Source organism: Dreissena polymorpha, chromosome 3 (assembly GCF_020536995.1).
Source record: "Dreissena polymorpha isolate Duluth1 chromosome 3, UMN_Dpol_1.0, whole genome shotgun sequence".
Classification (NCBI taxonomy): domain Eukaryota; kingdom Metazoa; phylum Mollusca; class Bivalvia; order Myida; family Dreissenidae; genus Dreissena; species Dreissena polymorpha.
The window spans coordinates 82,305,700-82,329,707 of NC_068357.1; the positions used below are offsets into that span (position 1 = coordinate 82,305,700).

The 24,008-nt window shown below is 36.8% G+C and overlaps 1 protein-coding gene across 2 annotated transcripts in view; it reads left to right on the forward strand.

Moving 5' to 3' along the window:
- The window catches only part of LOC127875001 (ATP-binding cassette sub-family C member 10-like), a 34,622-nt gene extending 15,812 nt beyond the window's left edge, over positions 1 to 18,810 (forward strand). For both annotated transcript variants that reach the window (XM_052419725.1, XM_052419726.1), the window contains 9 exons: positions 5,803 to 5,893; positions 6,515 to 6,707; positions 8,725 to 8,940; positions 9,399 to 9,526; positions 11,589 to 11,758; positions 12,530 to 12,690; positions 13,209 to 13,462; positions 14,317 to 14,560; positions 17,497 to 18,810. In XM_052419725.1, the coding sequence (XP_052275685.1) occupies positions 5,803 to 5,893; positions 6,515 to 6,707; positions 8,725 to 8,940; positions 9,399 to 9,526; positions 11,589 to 11,758; positions 12,530 to 12,690; positions 13,209 to 13,462; positions 14,317 to 14,560; positions 17,497 to 17,739 (1,700 nt within the window). In that variant the 3' untranslated portion in view covers positions 17,740 to 18,810. The remainder of the gene's footprint in view (positions 1 to 5,802; positions 5,894 to 6,514; positions 6,708 to 8,724; positions 8,941 to 9,398; positions 9,527 to 11,588; positions 11,759 to 12,529; positions 12,691 to 13,208; positions 13,463 to 14,316; positions 14,561 to 17,496) is intronic.
- Positions 18,811 to 24,008: the final 5,198 nt, after the last annotated feature.

A 24,008-nucleotide genomic window follows, 5' to 3' on the forward strand; every position in this document is an offset into this window, starting at 1 on the left:
AACGCATGTCTTTATCCTTAATTTTGGAAATATTTCAACTTGTGGGTTTTTTTTATAGTCTGTTTTGTTGTGTGGAGCAAAGTTCTGCAAGTATTGAAGATATGGAAACGATTCTTCATATAGTGATAGTGGCTTAAATGCCGAGTACAAGATAATGACTATCTGCTCCATATTTTTTTTCAAGTAAGGAGCATAAATTAATTTATGTTGAGGGGATTAAAATAATTTTTAGCTCATCTATTTTTTTTTTTTAAATTATGAGCTTTTGTCATCACCTTGGCGTCGGAGTTGGTGTTGGCGTCGGCGTCCGGTTAAGTTTTGCGTTTAGGTCCACTTTTCTCAGAAAGTATCAATGCTATTGCATTCAAACTTGGTACACTTACTTACTATCATGAGGGGACTGGGCAGGCAAAGTTAGATAACTCTGGCCTGCATTTTGTCAGAATTATGTGCCCTTTTTATACTTAGAAAATTGAAAATTTTGGTTAAGTTTTGTGTTTAGGTCCATTTAATTCCTTAAGTATCAAAGCTATTGCTTTCATACTTGCAACACTTACTAACTATCATGAGGGGACTGGGCAGGCAAAGTTAGATAACTCTGGCGTGCATTTTGACAGAATTATGTGCCCTTTTTATACTTAAAAAATTAAAAATTTGGTTAAGTTTTGTGTTTAGGTCCACTTTATTCCTACAGTATCAAAGCTATTGCTTTCATACTTGCAACACTTATTAACTATCATAAGGGGACTGTGCAGGCAAAGTTATGTAACTCTGACTGGCATTTGGACGGAATAATGGGCCCTTTATACTTAGAAAATTGAAAATTTCGTTAAGTTTTGTGTTTTGGTCCACTTTACCCCTAAACTATCATAGACATTGCTTTCATACTTGGAACACTCGCAAACTATCATAAGGGTACAGTAAAAGGACAAGTTGCATAACTCTGGTTGTCATTTTTACGGAATTATGGCCCTTTTTTGACTTAGTAACTTTGAATATATGGTTAAATTTTTTGTTTCGATCCACTTTACTTCTAAAGTATCAAGGCTATTGCTTTCAAACTTCAAATACTTTCATGCTATCATGAGGTTACTGTACCTGGCAAGTTGAATTTTACCTTGACCTTTGAATGACCTTGACTCTCAAGGTCAAATTATTAAATTTTGCTAAAAATGCCATAACTTCTTTATTTATGATTAGATTTCATTGATACTTTGACAAAACTACTCTTACCTGACATACCACAATAGACTCCACCCAAACCATCCCCCGTGTCCTTCTCCCCCCCCCCCCCCTGAACCCCCCCCCCCCCCCCCCCCCCGATTTTTTTTTTTTTAAGATCATCTCACAAATGACCACCACACCCTCACACTATACTAACCCCCCCCCCCCCACCCATCCCCCCCCCACCCACCCATCCCCCCCCCCCTGAATCCTCCCCCTATTTATTATTTTATTTTTTATTTTTTTTTTGTTAAGATCATCTCACAAATGACCACCACACCCTCACACTTTACTATACCCCCCCACCCCACCCACCCCCAATTTTTTTTTTGAAACGGTTAAAAAACACAAATATTTTTTTAAATTATTTTATGTTTGAAATACCGTCCAACCATCGCACCCAAAAATACCCCCATCCCCCCTCCCCCCCCCCCGAATTCCCCCCCCCCCCTAATTTTTTATGACCACCACACCCTCACAATATACCCCCCCACCCCACCCCCCCCTTTTTTTTTTGAAACGGTTAAACAACACAAATATTTATTTTTATTAGCTCACCTGAGCGATAGCTCGGGGTGAGCTATTGTGATCACTCACCGTCCGGCGTCCGTCCGTCCGTCTGTCTGTCTGTATGTCTGTCTGTCTGTAAACAATTTGTAAACATCTTCTTCTACTAAACCATTGAGCCAATTTCAACTAAATTTCATGTGGAGCATCCCTAGGTCATGGGACAAAAGAATTGTTAAAAAAAATTGATCACATAACCAAGATGGCCGCCATGACCATATATGGTAAAAACCTTAAAAAATCTTCTTGTCAGAAACCGCTCATCAGATTTTCAAAAAATTTCACAGGGATGACCTTTGAAGGCTCCCCTGAAAAAGTTGTTCAAAGAAATTTGATTCGTCAAAAAACATGGCCGCAGGAGCTCGTTGAACTTTGCATGTTTATTCGTTTTTGCCTATTTTGTGAAAACTTTCAAAAATCTTCCACATTTTTTGTCCGATCCTTTCCAAATTTGCACAGTGTCTTTATATCAATGAGGACACGAACCCTACAAAAAATGAGCATTATTGGTCCATGAAGTACAGAATTACCTCCCCTTGAATTGAGAAAATGGTGTTTATGCAATAAAGTCCAAATTTTTCATCCAATTCTTTCCAAACTTGTAAGGATTTAGCATGGTTCAAACAAGGGAAACAACTACGGTTTATGCATGTTCTTTTTATTACAGATTTGCCTCCCTTTAATTCATTCAAAATCTCATTTTACAGCAGAGATTCCAAATCTGACCTGTAAATGAGCCCCATATTTACTGCCAGTGCTAGGTTGCCTTTTCCCATTTGATCATTCTTAAGTATTGGTCTTGTAATGCTGCTACTGCTTCTGCTACTGCTACTGCTACTACTACTACTACTACTACTACTACTACTACTACTACTACTACTACTACTACTACTACTACTACTTCTACTTCTACTACTACTACTACTACTACTTCTACTACTACTACCACCACTACTACTACTACTACTACTACTACTACTACTACTACTACTACTACTACTACTACTACTACTTCTACTACTACTACGAGTACTACTACTACTACTACTACGACTACTATAACCACCACTACCACCACCACACCACCACCACCACCACCACCACCACCACCACCACCACCACCACCACCACCACCATTACTACTTCTACTACTACTGCCACTATTACTACTACTTTTACCACTACTACTACTACTACTACTACTACTACTACCTCTAACTACTACTACTACTACTTCTACTACTACTACTGCTACTACTACAACTACTTCTACTACTACTACTACTACTACTACTACTACTACTACTACTTCTACTACTACTACTACTACTACTACTACTACTACTACTACAACTACTATTACTACTACTACTACTACTACTACTACTACTACTACTACTACTACTACTACTACTACTACTACTACTACTACTACCACCACCACCACCACCACCACCACCACCACCACCATTCACAGTGACAAAAAACGTATTCACACAATGGCTGCTACTACAACTTATAGCCCATATAGGGGGGGCATGCATGTTTTACAAACAGCCCTTGTTTCTATTGGATTTTAAACCACAACTGTTCATGTTCATCTCCGACACATATTTTTAGGGTCACCTGTCATGAAGTGACACGGTGAGCTTATGTGATTGTGTGATGTCCGGCGTCCGTTGTGCGTGCCTGCGTGTGTCCGTGCGTCCGTCCGTCAACAATTTGTTTGTGTAGACAGTAGAGGTCACAGTTTGCATCCAATCTTGATGAAATTTGGTCAAAATGTTTATCTTGATGAAATCCGGTTTGGGATTGTATTTGGGTCATCTGGGGTCAAAAACAAGGTCACTAGGTCAAATAATAGAACAACCTTCTGTAGACAATAGAGGTCACAGTTTTCATCCAATCTTTATGAAATTTGGTCAAAATGTTTATCTTGATGAAATCTGGGTTGGGATTTTATTTGGGTCATCTGGGGTCAAAATCTAGGTCACTAGGTCAAATAATAGAAAAACCTTGTGTACACATTAGAGATCACAGTTTTCATCCAACCTTTATGAAATTTGGTCAGAATTCTTGATGAAATCTGGGTGGGATTGTATTTGGGTCATCTGGGGTAATAATCTAGGTCAAATAAATAGAAAAACCTTGTGTTGACAATAGAGGTCACAGTTTTCATCCAATATTTATGAACTGTGGTCAGAATGTTTATCTTGATGAAATCTGGATTGGGATTGTATTTGGGTCATCTAGAGTCAGGAACTAGGTCACTAGGTCAAATCATAGAAAAACATTGTGTAGACAATAGAGGTCATAGTTTTCATCTGATCTTAATGAGTCAGGTGAGCGATTCAGGGCCATCATGGCCCTCTTGTTATATAATGTTTGAAATACCGTCCAACCATCGCACCCAAGAATCCCACCCACCCCTTTCTCCCCCCCCCCCCCTTTCCCCCCCCCCCCCCGATTTTTTTTTTTTGCATTTTTTTTCGCATTTTTGGAAGATAATGTAATAAATGTCCACGCCCCACACTATACACCCCTCTTCACTCCACCCCTTCCTCCTTTGTGATTGAAAATGAGAGTCCCTTCACCTTTTAAAAGAAAATAGATGAGCGGTCTGCACCCGCAAGGCGGTGCTCTTGTTTAATTATGCCCCCCTTCGAAGAAGAGGGGGTATATTGCTTTGCTCATGTCGGTCTGTCGGTCGGTCGGTCTGTCGGTCGGTCCGTCCACCAGGTGGTTGTCAGACAATAACTCAAGAACGCTTGGGCCTAGGATCATGAAACTTCATAGGTACATTGATCATGACTTGCAGATGACCCCTATTGATTTTGAGGTCACTAGGTCAAAGGTCAAGGTCACGGTGACCAGAAATAGTAAAATGGTTTTTGAATGATAACTCAAGAACGCATACGCCTAGGATCATGAAACTTCATGGGTAGATTGATCATGACTTGCAGATGACCCCTATTGATTTTGAGGTCACTAGGTCAAAGGTCAAGGTCACGGTGACCCGAAATAGTAAAATGGTTTCCGGATGATAACTCAAGAACGGATACGCCTTAGAGGATCATGAAACTTCATGGGTAGATTGATCATGACTCGCAGATGACCCCTATTGATTTTGAGGTCACTAGGTCAAAGGTGAAGGTCACGGTGACCCGAAATAGTAAAATGGTTTTCGTATGATAACTCAAGAACGCATACGCCTAGGATCATGAAACTTCATAGGTAGATTGATCATGACTTGCAGATGACCCCTATTGATTTTGAGGTCACAATGTCAAAGGTCAAGGTCACGGTGACCCGAAATAGTAAAATGATTTTCCGATGATAACTCAAGAACGCTTTTGCCTAGGATCATGACACTTCATAGGTACATTGATCGTGACCCGCAGATGACCCCTATTGATTTTCAGGTCACTAGGTCAAAGGTCAAGGTCACAGTGACAAAAATCGTATTCACACAATGGCTGCCACTACAACGGACAGCCCATATGGGGGGCATGCATGTTTTACAAACAGCCCTTGTTTTTTTAAGCATTACACTATTAGTATGAAAGGGAATCTTACAAAAAATCTGATAATGTAAAAAAACATTTAGGAGCAGTCGAGTACAAATATCATAATTCTTTTGTATTGCAGAGTTGTGGCTCTGTGTTGATTTTCTGGTTTTCATGCAATAAATAAAACTTGTCTGTTTTTCTATACTTTGATGGTCATGGTCATGCTTTTGGGTCAAAACTATATTTTAGTGCCATTTGGAACTTGTGACAGCACTTGTTGCTTGGTACATTTAGTGCTTAAAACTATTCTTACTAACGCTTTGCTACATTTTATCCTGTGCAGCTGTAACTGGGTAATAAACATAAATTGTATACTTTCATTGATGATTCTGTTATATCATAAAGAAATGCTGCCATAAAATGGAAACTCATTTGATCACTGATATTTCAAGTCTACTTGGACAGGTTCTCTCTTGATTGATCGTGTTGGTTATGCTTGCAGCCTCAAGGAATGTCAACGATTGGTGGCTGTCATATTGGGTGTCCCACTCTGTACTGCCTGGTCAGAATGTCTCGCACTCAGAAGCACACAGGTTGGTAGTGGTACTCTGAAAGATAAACAATATCTGAAATGGGTTTTGCCAGAAGAACCCCTTGGAATAAATCTTATAAATGACTGAATGACTTAAACATTCAATGCCCAATCACATGTCTCATTATACACCCCCCCCCAACCATCGCCTTGATAGGTGGCTATACTAAAATCTCCATGGATATCTGTTCATATGTCTGTTTGTCTTTCTTTAGACACAAATTTGCCTATAGTTTTATATTAACTTCATCACTCAAACATATTTGAATTGTTATAATACTTTAAAAAGCTTTACTAAACTAATAGTAACCCACATCTCTAGTATTCTTGTACAATCTATACCAAAAGTAGAATAGAAAAAGTATATATATGGCCATCTGTAAACTTCAATCACTCAATGAAAACATGAAACCATTTATGAGCACTAGTTAATTCTGTAATGAATAACAAAATGCATAAACATTAAGGCTCACTCAGTAAAAACATGAAAGCAGTCAGGAGAATTGCAGAACTGAATTACTTTGTAAGAATTTTCATAGAGCATAAACATATACATTTTGATGCTTAATTTTTTTCTTCAGTTAATTTTATGTTTTCAACATGTGTGTACTGTTTGTATCAGGATCTCAAGTAACAGCAGCAACATGAGTAGTCTGGTTACCGCGGGTGATAATGTGATGTTCTACCTGACCATATATGGATGCCTGGCGGGGGCCAACTCTATGTTCACGCTCCTACGAGCATTCCTATTTGCCTACGGAGGAGTTTGTGCCGCAAGAACCATACACACTCGACTGCTCAGCAACATATTGAAGGTAATGTCTAGACATGGTTACGCATGTGCGTTAAGTGACGTTTTTATTGTCCCCTACCGGTGACAATGGTTTGCGCTCTGTCAGTCTGTCTGTCAGTCTGTCGGCCAGTCTGTCCGTCATACTTTTTTAGCTGGACTATTTTATATTAGTATGTATAGTGGAGCTATCCTGCTCACCCCAGAGTCGGCGTGAGTGTTAGCGTGAGCGTTAGCGTGAGCGTGCAAATCTTACAGTTTTCGTACTACCCCAAATATTTCCTATGTCCCTTGACATATTGCTTTAATATTTTGCATACTTCTTTACCAACATGACCCCGACCTATAAACAAGAGCAGACAACTGTATCAAGCATTTTGTAAGAATTATGGCCCTGTTTTCACTTAGAATATGCATATTATTGATAAATCTATGTTAAAGTTTGCGTACCACCTCAAATATTTTCAATGTCCCTTGACATATTGGTTTAATATTTTGCATACTTCTTTACCAACATGACCCCAACCTATAAACAAGAGCAGACAACTCTATCAAGCATTTTGTAAGAATTATGGCCCTTTTTTCACTTAGAATATACATAATATTGATAAATCTATGTTAAAGTTTGCGTACCACCTCAAATATTTTCAATGTCCCTTGACATATTGCTTTCATATTTTGCAAACTTCTTTACCAACATGACCCCAATCTATAAACAAGAGCAGACAATTGTATCAAGCATTTTGTAAGAATTATGGCCCTTTTTCCATTATAATATGCATATTACTTTAGTTACACTGCCATAACTTCTTTATTTATGATCAGATTTTATTAATACTTTGACAAAACAACACTTACCTGAATACCACAAAGGATTCTACCCAAACAATACCCCATGCCCCAACCCAGAAACCCTGCCCTTCCCCCCCCCCCCCAAAAAAAAAATAATTTTGTTTTCCTTTTTTTATTTTTGAAAGATCATCTTATAAATGACCCCACCCCACATTATACCCCCCTCTCAACACCACTACACCCCCCCCCCCCAAAAAAAAAAATAATTTTTTTTTTCCTTTTTTTATTTTTGAAAGATTGCCTAATAAATTATTGAATATGAACAATTTGCCCATGATGGCTTATGTTATACTGTCAAGCACTCGAAAAGTCGAGCGCGCTGTCCTCTGACAGCTCTTGTTGGATCCTGCGATAACTTTTAAAGTTCTTCATATTTTTTCATGAAACTTTAAATATGGATAGATGGCAATATGGAGATTATGCATGTCATTTCATTTTGTTCCTACGTCAATAATTATGGTTGCTATGGCAACAAATATATATATATTTTTTAAATTCTGACAATGGTGGAGTTTCAACGGTAGTGGACCATATTGCTTGGCAATCTCTTGTTTTGTGTGTGACAATATTTTCCATGTTAGTTTTCTGCAACGATATCTAAACATTTACGAGGGAACACAAGATTGGTTTTGGGCAGCGTCAGAAGCATGGAGTAGTTCTCATGAGCTGCCCGTCTCATGAGTCCTGTAGCCAAACTCACATTCACTCATAAATGTTCGGAAATTGTTGCAGGAAATGAACATGGCATATATTGTCACACAAAAAATAAAAACAAGCATTTTGTATCTATTAAATCTATGTTACCAGACCACGTCTAGCTTTGTAATTTTGGCTATTACTATAAGGAACACTAATTTTTTTTGTCTTAACTTTTTTTTAAATAATTTACAAAATATTTGTTTATATGGAGTGTTTATGGGGGCTTTAAAAGTTGAAGTCCAAATTGTAAAATAGTCTTAATGTGTAGTTACATATACAACCTACTGATATATTAAATGTTCACATAATATGTGTCACACAACAATTATTTCTTTGTTATATAGCAGGGACACGTTTCTAGTCTGTGGAAAAAAGGATTATGATATATTTGATAATAGTCAATATAATATCAAGTTTAGATGAAGCACAGTGATTTCTGTGAGCGGTTGAGTTATCTTTATCTTTTACCATAAATCTCTTATTCTTTGCAGGCACCGATCACTTTTTTTGACACAACACCTATTGGTCGTATTGTGAACCGGTTTTCCTCGGATATATTCTCCATAGACGACTCCCTGCCTTTCATTATGAACATATTCCTGGCCCAGATCTACGGTATACTGGGAACCATAATCATCACATGTTACGGGTTGCCGTGGTTTGCAGTTTTACTTTTACCACTTGCTGTGCTCTATTACAAAATCCAGGTTTGTACATAATTAATCTTCATAGATTGTACATTGGTATAAAAAATGTTCATGTTCAGTTCTTTTCTTGGAGAGAACATATATGTTTAATAAAATTGTGAGGTCTCATCAATTTAAAATGTTATTTAGTGTCTAAAAGAATTATCATATATTATGTTCTTCAGAAATGTGTTAACTTTTCAAATAGTTTTGTTCACACAAAGAGAATCATAGATTGTACATGTGTAAATTAATGGTCATGTTCAGTTCATAAAATTAATAAAGGTTATTTAGTGTCTAAAATGATTATCATATTCCAATTGCACTTTAATTTCATCATTTTGTGTCAGCAAACATGCTTGAAAACGTGAAAAAATATAAAATATTTTAAATATGGCTGTTGAATAAGTTTTTGTTTTTTTATGTACAGGGACTTAAACATTATTAATTTGTGTGTTCAACATCTATATTTTGCTCAGAAATACTACCGTGAAAGTTCACGTGAGTTGAAGAGAATCTCCAGTGTGACACTGTCTCCAATCTATGCCCACTTCTCAGAGTCTATAACTGGCATGACCACAATAAGGGCCATGAGGGAACAAGAGAGGTAAATCTTGATTGATTTGGGAACAAGAGAGGTTACTCCTGATTCATGAGGTAACAAGAGAGGTTACTCCTGGTTCATGAGGGAACAAGTGAGGTACTAGTACCCATGATTCCTGTGGGAACAAGAGAGGAATCTCATTATTCGTGAGGGAACACGAGAGGTAAATCCTGCATGAGGGAATACGATTGGTTACTCTTCATTCATGAGGGAACAAGAGAAGTAACTCCTGATTCATGAGAGAACAGGAGAGGTAACTCATAATTCACGAGGGAACAAGTGAAGTAACTCATGATTCATGTGAGAAACAGAGAGGTTACCCTTGATTCATTGGGGAACAAGAGAGGGAACTCTTGATTCGTGTTGGAACAAGAGAGGTAAATCCTGATTCAAAGGGAACAAGAGAGGTAACTCTTGATTCATTAAAGAACAAGAGAGGTAACTCCTGATTTCTGTGGGAACAAGAGAGGTTACTCTTGATTCATGTGGGAACATGAGATAATACTCTGTTTCATGTGGGATCAAAAAAGGTTACTCCTGATTCATGTGGGGACAAGAAACCTTTCAATTTTACCCCCACAAACAAAGTTTAGGGGGGGTATATAGGAATGAACTTGTCTGTTGGCTAGTTGGACTGTCTGTCGGTCCGTATTACGTGTCCCCTCTCTAATTCAAGTAGCTTTCATCCGATCTTCAACAAACTTGGTCAGAAGTTGTATCTACATGATGTCGAGGCCAAGTTTGAACATGGGCCTTGCCAGGTTAAAAACTAGGTCACAGGGTCACTTAGTGCGTTTTAAACATTCAGCATGTTGTCTGCTCTCTAATTCAAGTAGTTTTCATCCGATCTTCACCAAACTTGGTCAGAAGTTGTATCTAAATGATGTCTAGGCCAAGATCGATCATGGGCCTTGCCGGGTCAAAATCTAGGTCACGGGGTCACTTAGTGCGTTTTGAACATTTAGCATGTTGTCAGCTCTCTAATTCAAGTAGTTTTAATCCGATCTTCACCAAACTTGGTCAGAAGTTTAATGGAGATGATCTTAAGGCCAAGTTAGAACATGGGCCTTTCTGGGTCAAAAACTAGGTCAAGGGGTCACTAAGTGCGTTTTAAAAATTGAGCATGGTGTCCGCTGTTTTTTGTGAAGACATTCAAAATATGATGTGTCAATGCGGCATGTGGGGGTATTCTTCACGTCTGTGACAAAGTTCTAGTTCATGTGGGAATAAGAGAGATAACTCTTGATTCATGTGGGAACAAGTTTGCTTACTCTTGATTCATGCAAAAACTGTTATAAATATAATGTATTTAGAATGGACTTTGACCTCTTGTAAGAGAGTGCTAGGAAAAACTGCCTGTAAATTGGTAGGATTAGTTTTAATACAGATAATTTCAGTTTTGTTTTATGGTTTTAGGAAATTTTTTAATATGAAAAAAATGTTTAAAACTTAATTTGGGGATACATTTTACATTACCGGTATTTCACTGATAGGGATATGAACATTAAAGGTACTAGTTTTAAATAGGGGCCAAACAGCATAAATGTAAAGAATGGAATGTAGCCTTTATTCAGCTGCTGCTAAAAAATCTGAATGATGTTGAAAATGATGATGATTAATTGGTCTGGAGGCCTGTATTTGTCTTAAGTTAAGTCTTTGATTTAGAAACCTATTTTTTTAGAAGCTAAATACATGTGTTGGTATGAAATAACAAATCAAACAATGTTTTAGTTAAAATTCATTAATGACAAATAACAAAGACAAAATTAATTTTCTCTCAGCAATTTTTCAGGTAAACTTGGAATAAAAGTCTTCAGTAGAATGCCTATTTTAAGGGTAACAATAGGCACGGTCATGATTTCTCCTTCTTGAAGCAGATTTTCTCTTTGAGTGCCAAGATTGCTGCACAAATGTTTCATACAATGATTGTATTTTTTCTTCAAATAATGAATATATTGATGAAGCCTGTACATTTTGAGGATAGGCGTACTGCTCTACGGAGGTGTTCCCAACATAACCCCTTAGATATGACCGTTCTCAACAACTACCTCAGTATTCATCACAGGTTTCAGTTGGAGAACCTCAGTCACCTGGAGACCAATCAGCGTGCCCAGTTCACCTCACAGGCTGTTGCTAGCTGGCTGGCGTTCCGTCTGCAGATGCTTGGGGTAGCCATGGTGACAGGGATTGCGTTCATTGCCGTGCTGGAACACCACTTCCACACAGTCAATCCTGGTAAATGGATTTAAAATCAATGTATTGCTTGTCCCTTTACAAGTTAGATAAGCATTTTATGGCGTATGTAGTCCTTCAGAAAATGAAATTACATATATTCAAATTGACAGAAGTTATAGTATCCCACCCTCAATTTTACAGTGATAGTTGAAAATGTGTTTACAAATTTTATGTGTTATATTAAAATACATGAGCAGTTGTATTATTTGGATACAAACTTTAAAACACCTAAAAATTTGAATTGTACATTTAATCATCGGGTGCATAGTGCAGTGACTTAATTTTATACACATAACTATACAAGAATATTCATACTTTTATCTTTAATTAAAATTTGCTATACGTTTCTATTTGTTAACCCTTCCCACTCAGAAGCAAAGTGAATACGGCTGTATGCAACCAGCATAAAACCAGAACAACCTGCAAGTTACTGTCAGTCTGTTCAGGCTTTATGGGGTTTGCTGCTTATCAGTACCTTAGGTTTGGAAATAAAGGCCTAAAAACTTAAGTCTAGTCAGAAAGATCTTTAATTTAGAAAGTTTATTTTAAAGGAATTAATTTATTGTAAGGAATTGCAAATGGGTCAAAATGCATATCAAAGTGGTTACGGGTTAAGTTTGTTGACACGTCTCATAGAACATTTATTATTTTTATTTTTTTCTGATAAGGTAAAAATAAAAACAATATTTTAGCACATATATACATATTAATGTATTTAATCTCTATCATGTATGGAACAAATAATCACTTGTCAATTGTTGCCGTGTCAAGGTCTTGTAGGGTTGGCGATTTCGTACGCCCTCTCGGTGACCAACCTCCTGGGTGGGGTCGTGAACTCGTTTGCTGAGACTGAGAAACAGATGGTGAGCGTGGAGCGTGCTCAGCAGTACATTGAGGACGTACCCAACGAGAGAATGGAGGGATCTCTACTGGTACGATGTGGGAAGTGTCGACTTAATGCATGTGCATAAAATGTTGTGCCAGATAAGCCTGTGCAGACTGCACTAGCTAATTGGGGGATACTATTAACACAAATGCATTAAGCTCAGTTTAAACAGAATGGGACTCATATGTGACCACATTTTGGTACCTTTTTTTGGAATATTAAAAAAATACTCAATTGACTTTTTGCAATTTAAGTATGAATGGTGGGTGGTGTAAAATTGATGTTTTGCTCCAGAACAAAATTGAGATCGATATTTTTAAGAAATTTCATATTATATTGAATTTAGATAACATATGGTATTTCATTACCTTGCTTACATGTGGCTTAAGTCTGGTGAAGCTCATGTTAAGCAAAATTAGAAATTATAATTCTGCGCAAGAGATCAAAAGCATATTGAGCTTATGTAATTTAACTTAATTAATAGTTGTCTTATATCAAGATCTCTATATTCAAGTTTCTCATCAGGTATAAATAAAACATCTCAAATTCAACCATTATTTGCAGCCACCTCCCTACTGGCCCATTCAAGGTTCCGTCGTTTTTAGAGGTGTACGTATGAAGTACCGTCACAATCTAGCAGATGCTCTTAACAAGGTCTCGTTCGAGGTTGAACCCGCAGAGAAAGTGGGAATTGTGGGAAGAACTGGGTCGGGCAAGTCGAGCATTTTCCTGGCGCTTTTTCGGATGGTTGAAATTTACAAGGGAAACATCTTTGTGGATGGAATTGATCTAATTCATTTAGATTTGAAGGATATCAGGTGAGATGTACATATTTACAACTTTGTGAGAGGTAAAAAAGATGGACACAATTTTTACTTTGTTTTAAGCTTTCGACGATTTTAAAAGATGCTCTTTTATTTCAAAATATGAATATAAGATTATATGGTCATATTTTACAATAAAATCTGTTCACAAAAATAAAACAAACAAAAAATAAATATATTGATACCTGCTTTCATTGTGAAACCCGGTTTGGAAAATACATTGACACTTTCAAATTAAAGAAGCATATGAAAACCTGAAAAGTCAAAAAAAGATCAGGACCCATTTCTATTGCTTTTAGATCTAGGTTTGCAATAATTCCCCATTGCAATAATATCTCAGGACCTATTCCTGTTGTTTTTAGATCTAGGTTTGCAATAATATACCAGGACCTATTCCTGTTTTTTTCAGATCTAGGTTTGCAATAATATACCAGGACCTATTCCTGTTTTTTTCAGATCTAGGTTTGCAATAATATACCAGGACCTATTCCTGTTGTTTTCAGATCTAGGTTTGCAATAATATACCAGGACCAATTCCTGTTTTTTTCAGATCTAGGTTTGCAATAATATACCAGGACCTATTCCTGTTTTTTTCAGATCTAGGTTTGCAATAATATACCAGGACCTATTCCTGTTGTTTTCAGATCTAGGTTTGCAATAATATACCAGGACCTATTCCTGTTGTTTTCAGATCTAGGTTTGCAATAATATACCAGGGCCTATTCCTGTTGTTTTCAGATCTAGGTTTGCAATAATACCCCATTGCAATAATACCCCAGGGTCCAGTCCTGTTGTTTTCAGAACTAGGTTTGCAAATATACCCCAGGACCCATTTCTGTTGGTTTCAGATCTAGGTTTGCAATTATACCCCAGGACCCATTCCTGTTCAGTGGCTCGGTGCGAGAAAACTTGGACCCAACTTGTGTTCACTCAGACAGTGAACTATGGAGTGTCCTTGACAAATGTCACCTTCGCAGAGTTGTGGAGAAGCTTGGAGGACTAGGGGCAGATGCTGGGGAACGAGGAAAACACTTTTCAGTCGGTCAGAGACAACTTGTCTGCCTGGCACGTGCTTTATTGACCAAGGCTAAGGTATAATACTGGAGAGTGGTTATCTTCTCTTACTGAAATACTGCTGTGGACAAATTAGTAAAGCAATGTTTTGGAACTGGTGTTTTGCTTATTATCCTCTGCTATAGGCAGAGGGTTATTGTTTTGGCATTGTCCGTCCGTCTTTCCCTCCGCCTGGCACTTTTGTGTCCGGAGCCATATCTTGGAAGTGATTTGGCGGATTTCATTGAAACTTGGTATGAGTATATATATGCATAAGATGATGATGCAAGCCTAATGGCATTGTACACCATCTGTTAATAATGGAGTTATGGCCCTTTTTATCTTGAAAAAATGCTTTTTAATAAAAGCTTAGAGCTTTAACTCCATTAACACATGAGCCAGAGCCATGAAACTTGCCATTGTTGTTCTCAACCGTCTTGGGGTGCTTAACATTCAACACCCATGCTCCTAGGGGCTAAGGTCAAGGTCACACATTGAGGTCAAAGGTCACAAATTTGATGAATTATTCATTATTTAGTCATTCTTTTACTAAGTGTCATGGTATTCTGTAATAACTGTCCACAATTGTTCTCCATTATCTAGCTGAGTGTCAATTATAAGATCCAGTTTGCTGGGGTCGTGGTCAAAGTCACACACAAAGGTCAAAAGGTGTTTTTGACCAAAGTCAAGGTCACACATTAAAGGTCACACATTTATAGAAATATTTATTATTTAGCCATTATTTTGCTGTGCATCAGTGTATTCTGTAATAACCTTCCATAATTCTTCTCAATCTTCTTCCTTGCTCTGTGTCATATGTAAGATTCATGTCTAGGGTTAAGGTCAAGGTTCATGTCTAGGGTTAAGGTCAAAGTCACACAATATACTTCATGTAAGGTCATACGATTCACATCAAGGGTCAAGGTTACCTAAATGCTTCATGTAAGGTCGTACTCAATGATCGATGATTAACCTTAAAAACTTATGTTATTTCTACGTATATCATGGCGGATGTTGTGTTCACTCTGCAACACTCTGAAAATTTAGTGTATATTAAGACTGAATGTTTTCGTGGAAAAGGCAAGACTTTTTAATACACCTAAATAAATATTGAATGCTCAAGAACAATCCTCTATCATAGTTTTTAACCAGGTTTTCCGAAGGAAAAAACTGGTTATTAGATTGGCGATGTCGGCGGGCAGGCCGGCGGGCGGAACAAGCTTGTCCGGGCCATAGCTTTGTCGTTCATTGTCAGATTTTAAAATCATTTGGCACATTTGTTGACCATCATTAGACGTGGGTCCCGCGAAAGAATTACGTCGATATCTCCAAGGTCAAGGTCACAATTTGAGTTTGAAGGTCAAAAATGGCCATAAAAGACCTTCTCCGGGCCATAACTTTGTTGTTAATTGTCAGATTTTAAAATCATTTGGCTCATTTGTTCATCATTATTGGACGGTTTATCGCGCGAAAGAATTACATCAAAATCTCCGAGGTCAAAGTCGCCACAACTAAAAATAGATTGATTTTGAAACAACTTTGTAACTATGAGCAATCAGTAACAATGCACATTTTGATTTTGATTTGTCTCTCTTTATCAGACTTTTTTTTCTAATTGAAATCAAGGTCAATTTTACACAAGGGGGTTAACAATACACATTTTGAATTGTCTCCCTTTATCAGACTTTTTTTTCAACTGAAAACCTGGTTTTGTGACAATTTTGTCCCTTGTTAGTTATTGTCCTTTTTATTTTTGTATGTTGTTACTTTTCGGGGTAATAACTCGGTTTGTAAGATTTCTATTTAAGAAAATGCTCATAACAAGCAATTTCTTCTTTTGTCATGATACTATCAATGTTAATTGATTCATGACAAATATACTATCTGCATTTTATTGTCTGCAAGCCCATCACAGGTGCAAATGAGTTTTTTTTTTAATTTGACAAAAGGCACAACCCTTCACTTATACCTTTTCTTTTAGTTCTTCACCCATCCATGAACAAAATTTATTTGGCGGGGGATATCAATTCAATGAATTTGCTTGTTTTTATTAATGGTTCTTGGACTGAGACAAAGATTGGTTTGATTGATTTGGAAATGCTATCGGTAATCTTTTTGACTCGCTTGATGTTTTTGACTGCTACTACAGTAGCCTCAAATTGTGTAAGTCTATGTCGCTTAATGTCAGAGATGTGATATTTAATTATGAAGTAAGAAGGATTACAGTACACATGTTCATATATGCAGCTACATGTATTTCTTTCAGCCTTTCAAATCATTCAGATTGCCTTTTGCATTGAATTCAAATGAAAAAACTTCATAGTTTTCTATCTGTTATTTCGTCTTCATGTTTTCACAATTACTTCAGAGCTGTACTATGCCCTGCCTAACTGTGCCGATAGCATTTTGTATAAAAATAAAATAAAAACTACTACCTTTTCTATGTGTAATTTATTACAAAGTTTGTGTCTCAATGTTCTTACAATGACCTCATTGCATTATTGTGCCATGCAAAATTATATATGGGCTGTGCTCTGTGAAAACTGGGTTTAATGCATGTACGTAAAGTTTCGTCCCAGATTAGCCAGCGCAGTCTGCACAAGCTAATCAGGGACAACACTTTTTGCTTTTATGATATTTTTCTTTGTAAGAAAGTATCTTTTTAGCGAAAATCCAGTTTCGGCGGAAAGTGTCGTCCCTGATAATCCTGTGCGGACTGCACAGGCTAATCTGGGAAGACACTTTACGCACATGCATTAAAGCCCCTTTTCACATAGGGTGGCTCAAATAACATTAAATTGCATATGGCATGTAATGAAATATTTCATTTAAAGTTATATTTCATTGTATATTTCAATAAATGGTATAATTCCTTACACTTGCAAATTGAACTGAATGATATCTAATTAAAATGTATATTTCATTTAATTCCCTGCATTATATATTTGTTAAATAATATATTTAATGCCTTGCAGATTTTGTGTATAGACGAGGCTACAGCCAGCGTTGACATGGATACGGACATGCTCATTCAGCAGACAATACGCAGCGAGTTTCAGATGAGCACCGTGCTAACTATAGCGCACCGTATCAACACCATCATGGACAGTGACCGAGTCCTCATCATGGCCGACGGACACGTGGCAGAGTTTGCAGCCCCTGGGCGCTTGCTCATGAATCAGGAGACACTGTTTTATAAACTAGTCAATGGTCAATAAAATCTAGACAATGAAAAAATATACTGGTAGTTCTAAGGATTCAAGCTGCTTCGTACGATGGGAATTTCATCTTTTTGCGTGTGGATAGTTTACATGGAGACCTAGCTTTGGATTGCTTATTGAGTTGATCAGGTCAATGACAAGGTCACAAATAGAACAACGGTTTAAGCTCAGTAATGTTTGTTAAAAAGGATTCGTAAATATGTTTAGGCAGCCGAACGGCAGACATGGCATAGGATTGCATTTGGAGCCAGGCAGGTTGAGGTCAAGGTCAACGTTAATTCAAATAGAAACACAGTTGACTTTGAATGATTAGTATTTGGTGGAGGTATTGTTTTGACTTTTTATGCCCCCGGTAGGGTAGCATAAAGCAGTTGAACTGTCTGTCAGTCCGTCAGTCTGTGCGTCCGTCCAAAAACTTTAACATTGGCCATAATTTTTGCAATATTGAAGATAGCAACTTGATATTTGGCATGCATGTGTATCTCATGAAGCTGCACATTTTGAGTGGTGAATGGTCAAGGTCATCCTTCAAGGTCAAAAGTAAAAAAATACAATCCAACGGATGTAATAAGCTTTAAAAGGGAGATAATTTCTAAACCTGCCAAATGATATATTGAAATTTTATTTCAAAGCGGCGCAATAGGGGGCATTGTGTTTCTGACAAACACATCTCTTGTTGTGTGTAGGTTTCTGTCATGTAGAGTTAAAGATTGGATGTCGGGCCATTGGTATAAAAGTCTAGGTCACTGTTGCTAAAATAGAAAAACAGTTTTTGCTTAATTACTTGAGATTTGATGGAAGTCTTGTACTTAAATTATGTGTTTAGGTAGGTTACCTGCCGGACCGTATAATTTCAATTGTCCCCTACCGGTGAAACCGGAGGGAACTTATGGTTTGCGCTCTGTCTGTCTGTCCGTCACACTTTTCTGGATCCTGCGATAACTTTTAAAGTTCTTTATATTTTTTCATGAAACTTGAAACATGGATAGATGGCAATATGGAGATTATGCACGTCGTTTCATTTTGTTTCTACGTCAAGAATTCTGGTTGCTATGGCAACAAATATATTTTTTTTAAATTTACTGACAATAGTGGAGTTTCACCAGTAGGGGACAATATTGCTTGGCAATCTCTTGTTAAAGTAGATTAATGTGTTTGACATTGAAGACCCAGTTTTATTGCATATCCCTGTTTTTTGTAGTAGAATCCATTATTTACTGTGTAATCATTTGTAACCCAAACCTTTAACAGGTTGATTTTATGACAAGTTTGCACTTTTTTTTAGAGTATGCCAAATTACAGTGTGTAAAATATTTAATTCCAAATTATTTGTGTTTATAAACATCAATCATTATTGACAGACCATCACTTGTTGCCATCATTGGTTACAATTTACTTTCATCTCATGACAATAACCTGCCTTTACTTTTCTTCCAGTTACAACTACATGTATGCATAAATTGTAATCTTAATTGTATTGTACAGTAAGCTAAATAATCTAATCCATATTTATTTATATCTTATTTTTGCTCGTTTTTAAAAACATTTTTATGGGCTTGAGTAAGCTGTTTCGGGGATATCTACTTAATTTGTGTACAAGTATAAGGTCAATTCGTTTGTGGTTAAATATTGACTAGTGCTGATTAATTTTAGCCATGCTCTCTTAAACCAGGCATAATGTATGAGTGTAAAATATTGTTCAAAATAAACTTTTCTGCCGTCCCCACTTTTAGTTTAGAAGGGACTACTTTAAAATATAAAACTCCATTAAAACTGAATGTGTCATCCTGATCAGCCTGTGCAGTGTCAGCCTGTGCACACTGCACAGGCTTATGTGTGACCATATGTAAGGCACATGCAATCAGCCTGGTTTTCACCAGAATGCAGGTAATTTTTATTGCATCTTTAGAATGCAGTCACTACCATATTTGCTTGGATAAATATATCTTGTAGCCTTTGCCTATTTGATTGTTAATTCTACATAATTTTTACTAACGAAATTGTCATTGTTTATTTGAGCAAATTTTATTTATTTATACGTGACATTCAGTCCATAGAAACTTGCTTTTATCACTTCGACCTCTGGTTGTGAACAAATAGCTTTGCATAAGACTGTCTGGTCAGTGTCCTTGCGCATGTGCGCGTGTCCAAATGACTGCTGTTATAAGCGTAGCTCCTGATATAGTGCTGAATTACGCTAGTGGGACAATTTTAATAAAACATATTTGAATTCTATTAAATAGTTGTATTGAACAAAATTTTACAACAAAACATGGAATGCTTGAAGACTTTGATACTTATTGTTTGATGATTTACGATTGTATTTATTATTACTAAATTATCAAAGTGTATTTATGGTTTGTATGAACATGATCAAGGTCTTAAATACAGTTTTTCAAACAGTACGTTGATTTGTATAGTGTTTCAGTATAAATTTATCTAATCATGTGACCACTGTTTTATAAGGTTTTGTTTGTTCTGTAGCTCAACTATAAGAAATGTGGTATATGTTAATAATCTGTTTCACATTCAGTAATGCCAGGCTTACAAGATTGTGTTAAGTTTGTAGGTTTTATCAAAGGAACTAGTTAGAATATCTTATAATAAAAAAACATTTAAAATTTGATATGTGTAATGTATAATAAGTACTTTGGAAAATGTTCTGTCTTTATGGTTGTAAAATGTACATGTGTTACATTATGGATTTTGTAAGAACTGCATAAGGGAATAAATGACTGAAGTCATAAGAATATTGGTCTCATGCAATATGCGTCCAAGTAGCTCAAACCCAGCCTGTACATCTGCGCAGACAGCCACCCTGTCTGCTTTTGTGACCAGGAAACCTTGCCTGACTTTATAGCGAACGGCGTAGCTCCTGATCCAACTGGCTTTAAACCCATTTTTGCAAGATTCGGGTCAATTTTTGTACATTAGTTGAATTGACAAAATTCATTGTGTATATGTGTATTTTAATATATTATCAATATTTATTTGATTAAAACTTTAAATATAAATACAATTATTAATTTGTATATTTAATTTAAACTTTGTATGATTTATGAACTTGTTTTTGTTTGTTAAATTTTGTTTATTTTTCAATAGGTATCTTTCTTGTATTGGAAGGTCACCTTATATTATATTTTGTTAAAATACTTTAGCTTTCAGAACAAACGTTATTTTTATTGAAGTTTTTTATGTACACTATGCTCAATGTTTTCATTTAAAATGCATGGCGTTTTGTGGCCTCTGTATCAATAAATGTGGTAAAAAAACGAGCAACTTTTGTAGAATTTTATCCACAGAATCTGTCTTTGTTAGTGCGATGCCCATGATTTGACTGTGGCTATAAGTGCTCTACCTGTCTGTCCGTTTACTTAAGCAATGTATATTCATTTTTAGCTCATCTATTTTTTGAAAATATCACCTTGGCGTCGGCGTCGGCGTTGGCGTCAGCGTCCGGTTAAGTTTTGCGTTTAGGTCCACTTTTCTCAGAAAGTATCAATGCTATTGCATTCAAACTTGGTACACTTACTTACTATCATGAGGGGACTGGGCAGGCAAAGTAAGATAACTCTGGCGTGCATTTTGACAGAATTATGTGCCCTTTATATACTTAGAAAATTGAAAATTTTGGTTAAGTTTTGAGTTTAGGTCCACTTTTCTCAAAAAGTATCAATGCTATTGCATTCAAACTTGGTACACTTACTTACTATCATGAGGGGACTGGGCAGGCAAAGTTAGATAACTTTGGCGTGCATTTTGACAGAATTATGTGCCCTTTTTATACTAAGAAAATTTAAAATTTTGGTTAAGTTTTGTGTTTAGGTCCATTTTATTCCTTAAGTATCAAAGCTATTGCTTTCATACTTGCAACACTTACTAACTATCATAAGGGGACTGTGCAGGCAAAGTAATGTAACTCTGACTGGCATTTTGACAGAATTATGTGCCCTTTTTATACTTAGAAAATTGAAAATTTGGTTAAGTTTTGTGTTAAGGTCCACTTTATTCCTACAGTATCAAAGCTATTGCTTTCATACTTGCAACACTTATTAACTATCATAAGGGGACTGTGCAGGCAAAGTTATGTAACTCTGACTGGCATTTGGAAGGAATTATGGGCCCTTTATACTTAGAAAATTGAAAATTTGGTTAAGTTTTGTGTTTTGGTCCACTTTACCCCTAAAGTATCATAGATTTTGCTTTCATACTTGGAACACTTGCAAACTATCATAAGGGTACAGTAAAAGGACAAGTTGCATAACTCTGGTTGTCATTTTTACGGAATTATGGCCCTTTTTTGACTTAGTAACTTTGAATATATGGTTAAATTTTGTTTTTTGATCCACTTTACTTCTTAAGTATCAAGGCTATTGCTTTCAAACTTCAAATACTTTCATGCTATCATGAGGTTAATGGACCTGGCAAGTTGAATTTTACCTTGACCTTTGAATGACCTTGACTCGCAAGGTCAAATTATTACATTTTGCTAAAATTGCCTTAACTTCTTTATTTATGATTATATTTGATTGATACTTTGACAAAACTACTCTTACCTGACATACCACAATAGACTCCACCCAAACCATCCCCCGTGCCCTCCCCCCCCCCCTTCCCCCCCCTAATTTTTTTTTTTTTAAGATCGTCTCAAAAATGACCACCACACCCTCACACAATACCCCCCCACCCCACCCCCCAATATTTTTTTTTAAACGGTTAAAAAACACAAATATTTATTTTTATTATTTTATGTTTGAAATACCGTCCAACCATCACACCCAAGAATCCCCCCCAACCCCCCCCCCTCCCCCCACCCGAATCCCCCCCCCCCTAAAATTTTTTTTTTTAGATCATCTCACAAATTACCACCACACCCTCACACTACACTATACCCCCCCCCCCCCACCCACCCCCCCTCAAATTATTTTTTTGGAAACGGTTAAAAAACACAAATATTTATTTTTATTATTTTTTGTTTGAAATACCGTCCAACCATCGCACCCAAGAATCCCCCCCCCCACTCCCCCCACTCCCCCCACCCCCCCCCCCCACCCCCGAATTTTTTTTTTTTGCGTTTTTTTCGCATTTTTGGAAGATAATGTAATAAATTCGACACCCCACACTATACACCCCTCTTCACTCCACTCCTCCCTCCTTTGTGATTGAAAATGAGAGTCCCTTCACCTTTAAAAAGAAAATAGATGAGCGGTCTGCACCCGCAAGGCGGTGCTCTTGTTTTCAAGCATATATTTGCCAAGTAGCTCTGATAATTCAGCAAAAATTGTCGGAAATGGTATTTCAAACTTAAGGCGAACAATTATATGTTTCCACTAACATCGCCACAAAAATATGGTATGTATGTCGGACAAACGCTTTTTTGTGGCCATTTTGTTTAAGTCATACTTAAGTAATATGCACTTACATGCAGACATCTTCCGATATTCCCTAAACCAATATTTATTTTGTTATTTTATTTACGATTAAGTGAATTTATCAGTATGTTTGAAAGAAACAAAAATGATCAACTCAGATTATTTATTTTAGTGAATTTAGCACAAATGATCGAAAACTCCACATTGAATACAAGTTCAGGTTTGTCAGAGACGTAGATAACACTTTACGTCTCTGGGGTTGTTAAAAACATTGGTTCAGTCGGATATGTGGAATCAAAATGTATTAGTTTTATATAAATTTAAGATATTATTGTTATATTTGATTTTTAAATCATTTCTGTCACGTATACGCTAGTCAAGTGATTTTGAAAAGCTGGAACGCTGTGACCCTTACATTATAGTTATTTGACAAAAAGAACGTGACACGTAAAGATCTTATACTACGTATATTTCTAAGTGTTTATTGATCCGTGTAGTAAAATCTATTTTTGTTTTATGCGTACGTGACTGAAATCGGCAGTGCGATCTGATTAAAAGCCACATGTTCTTGCATGAGAACTGGAGCGGATCTTCCGACATTTTATGAGTGGATATTCGTAGTTTACGTGTTTGCTGTTTCGATGCGTTTATACAGTTTTTACCATCGCGAAACAAAAAAAACCATTAACACATAACTTTTTACAGCTGTAACCGCACAAAGTATGCGGAACGCAAGGCGCTATCTCTCATTGCTTGTCCGTAAAGATGCTTGTCCGTCCTGCGATCTGAAAGTCGGCAAATGATTCGAAAGTTGTTCAAATGGTTATAATCCGGATCTCTACCATTTCGGCTAAGCCTATTGTATCCACTGGTACAAATAATGCTGGTCCATTT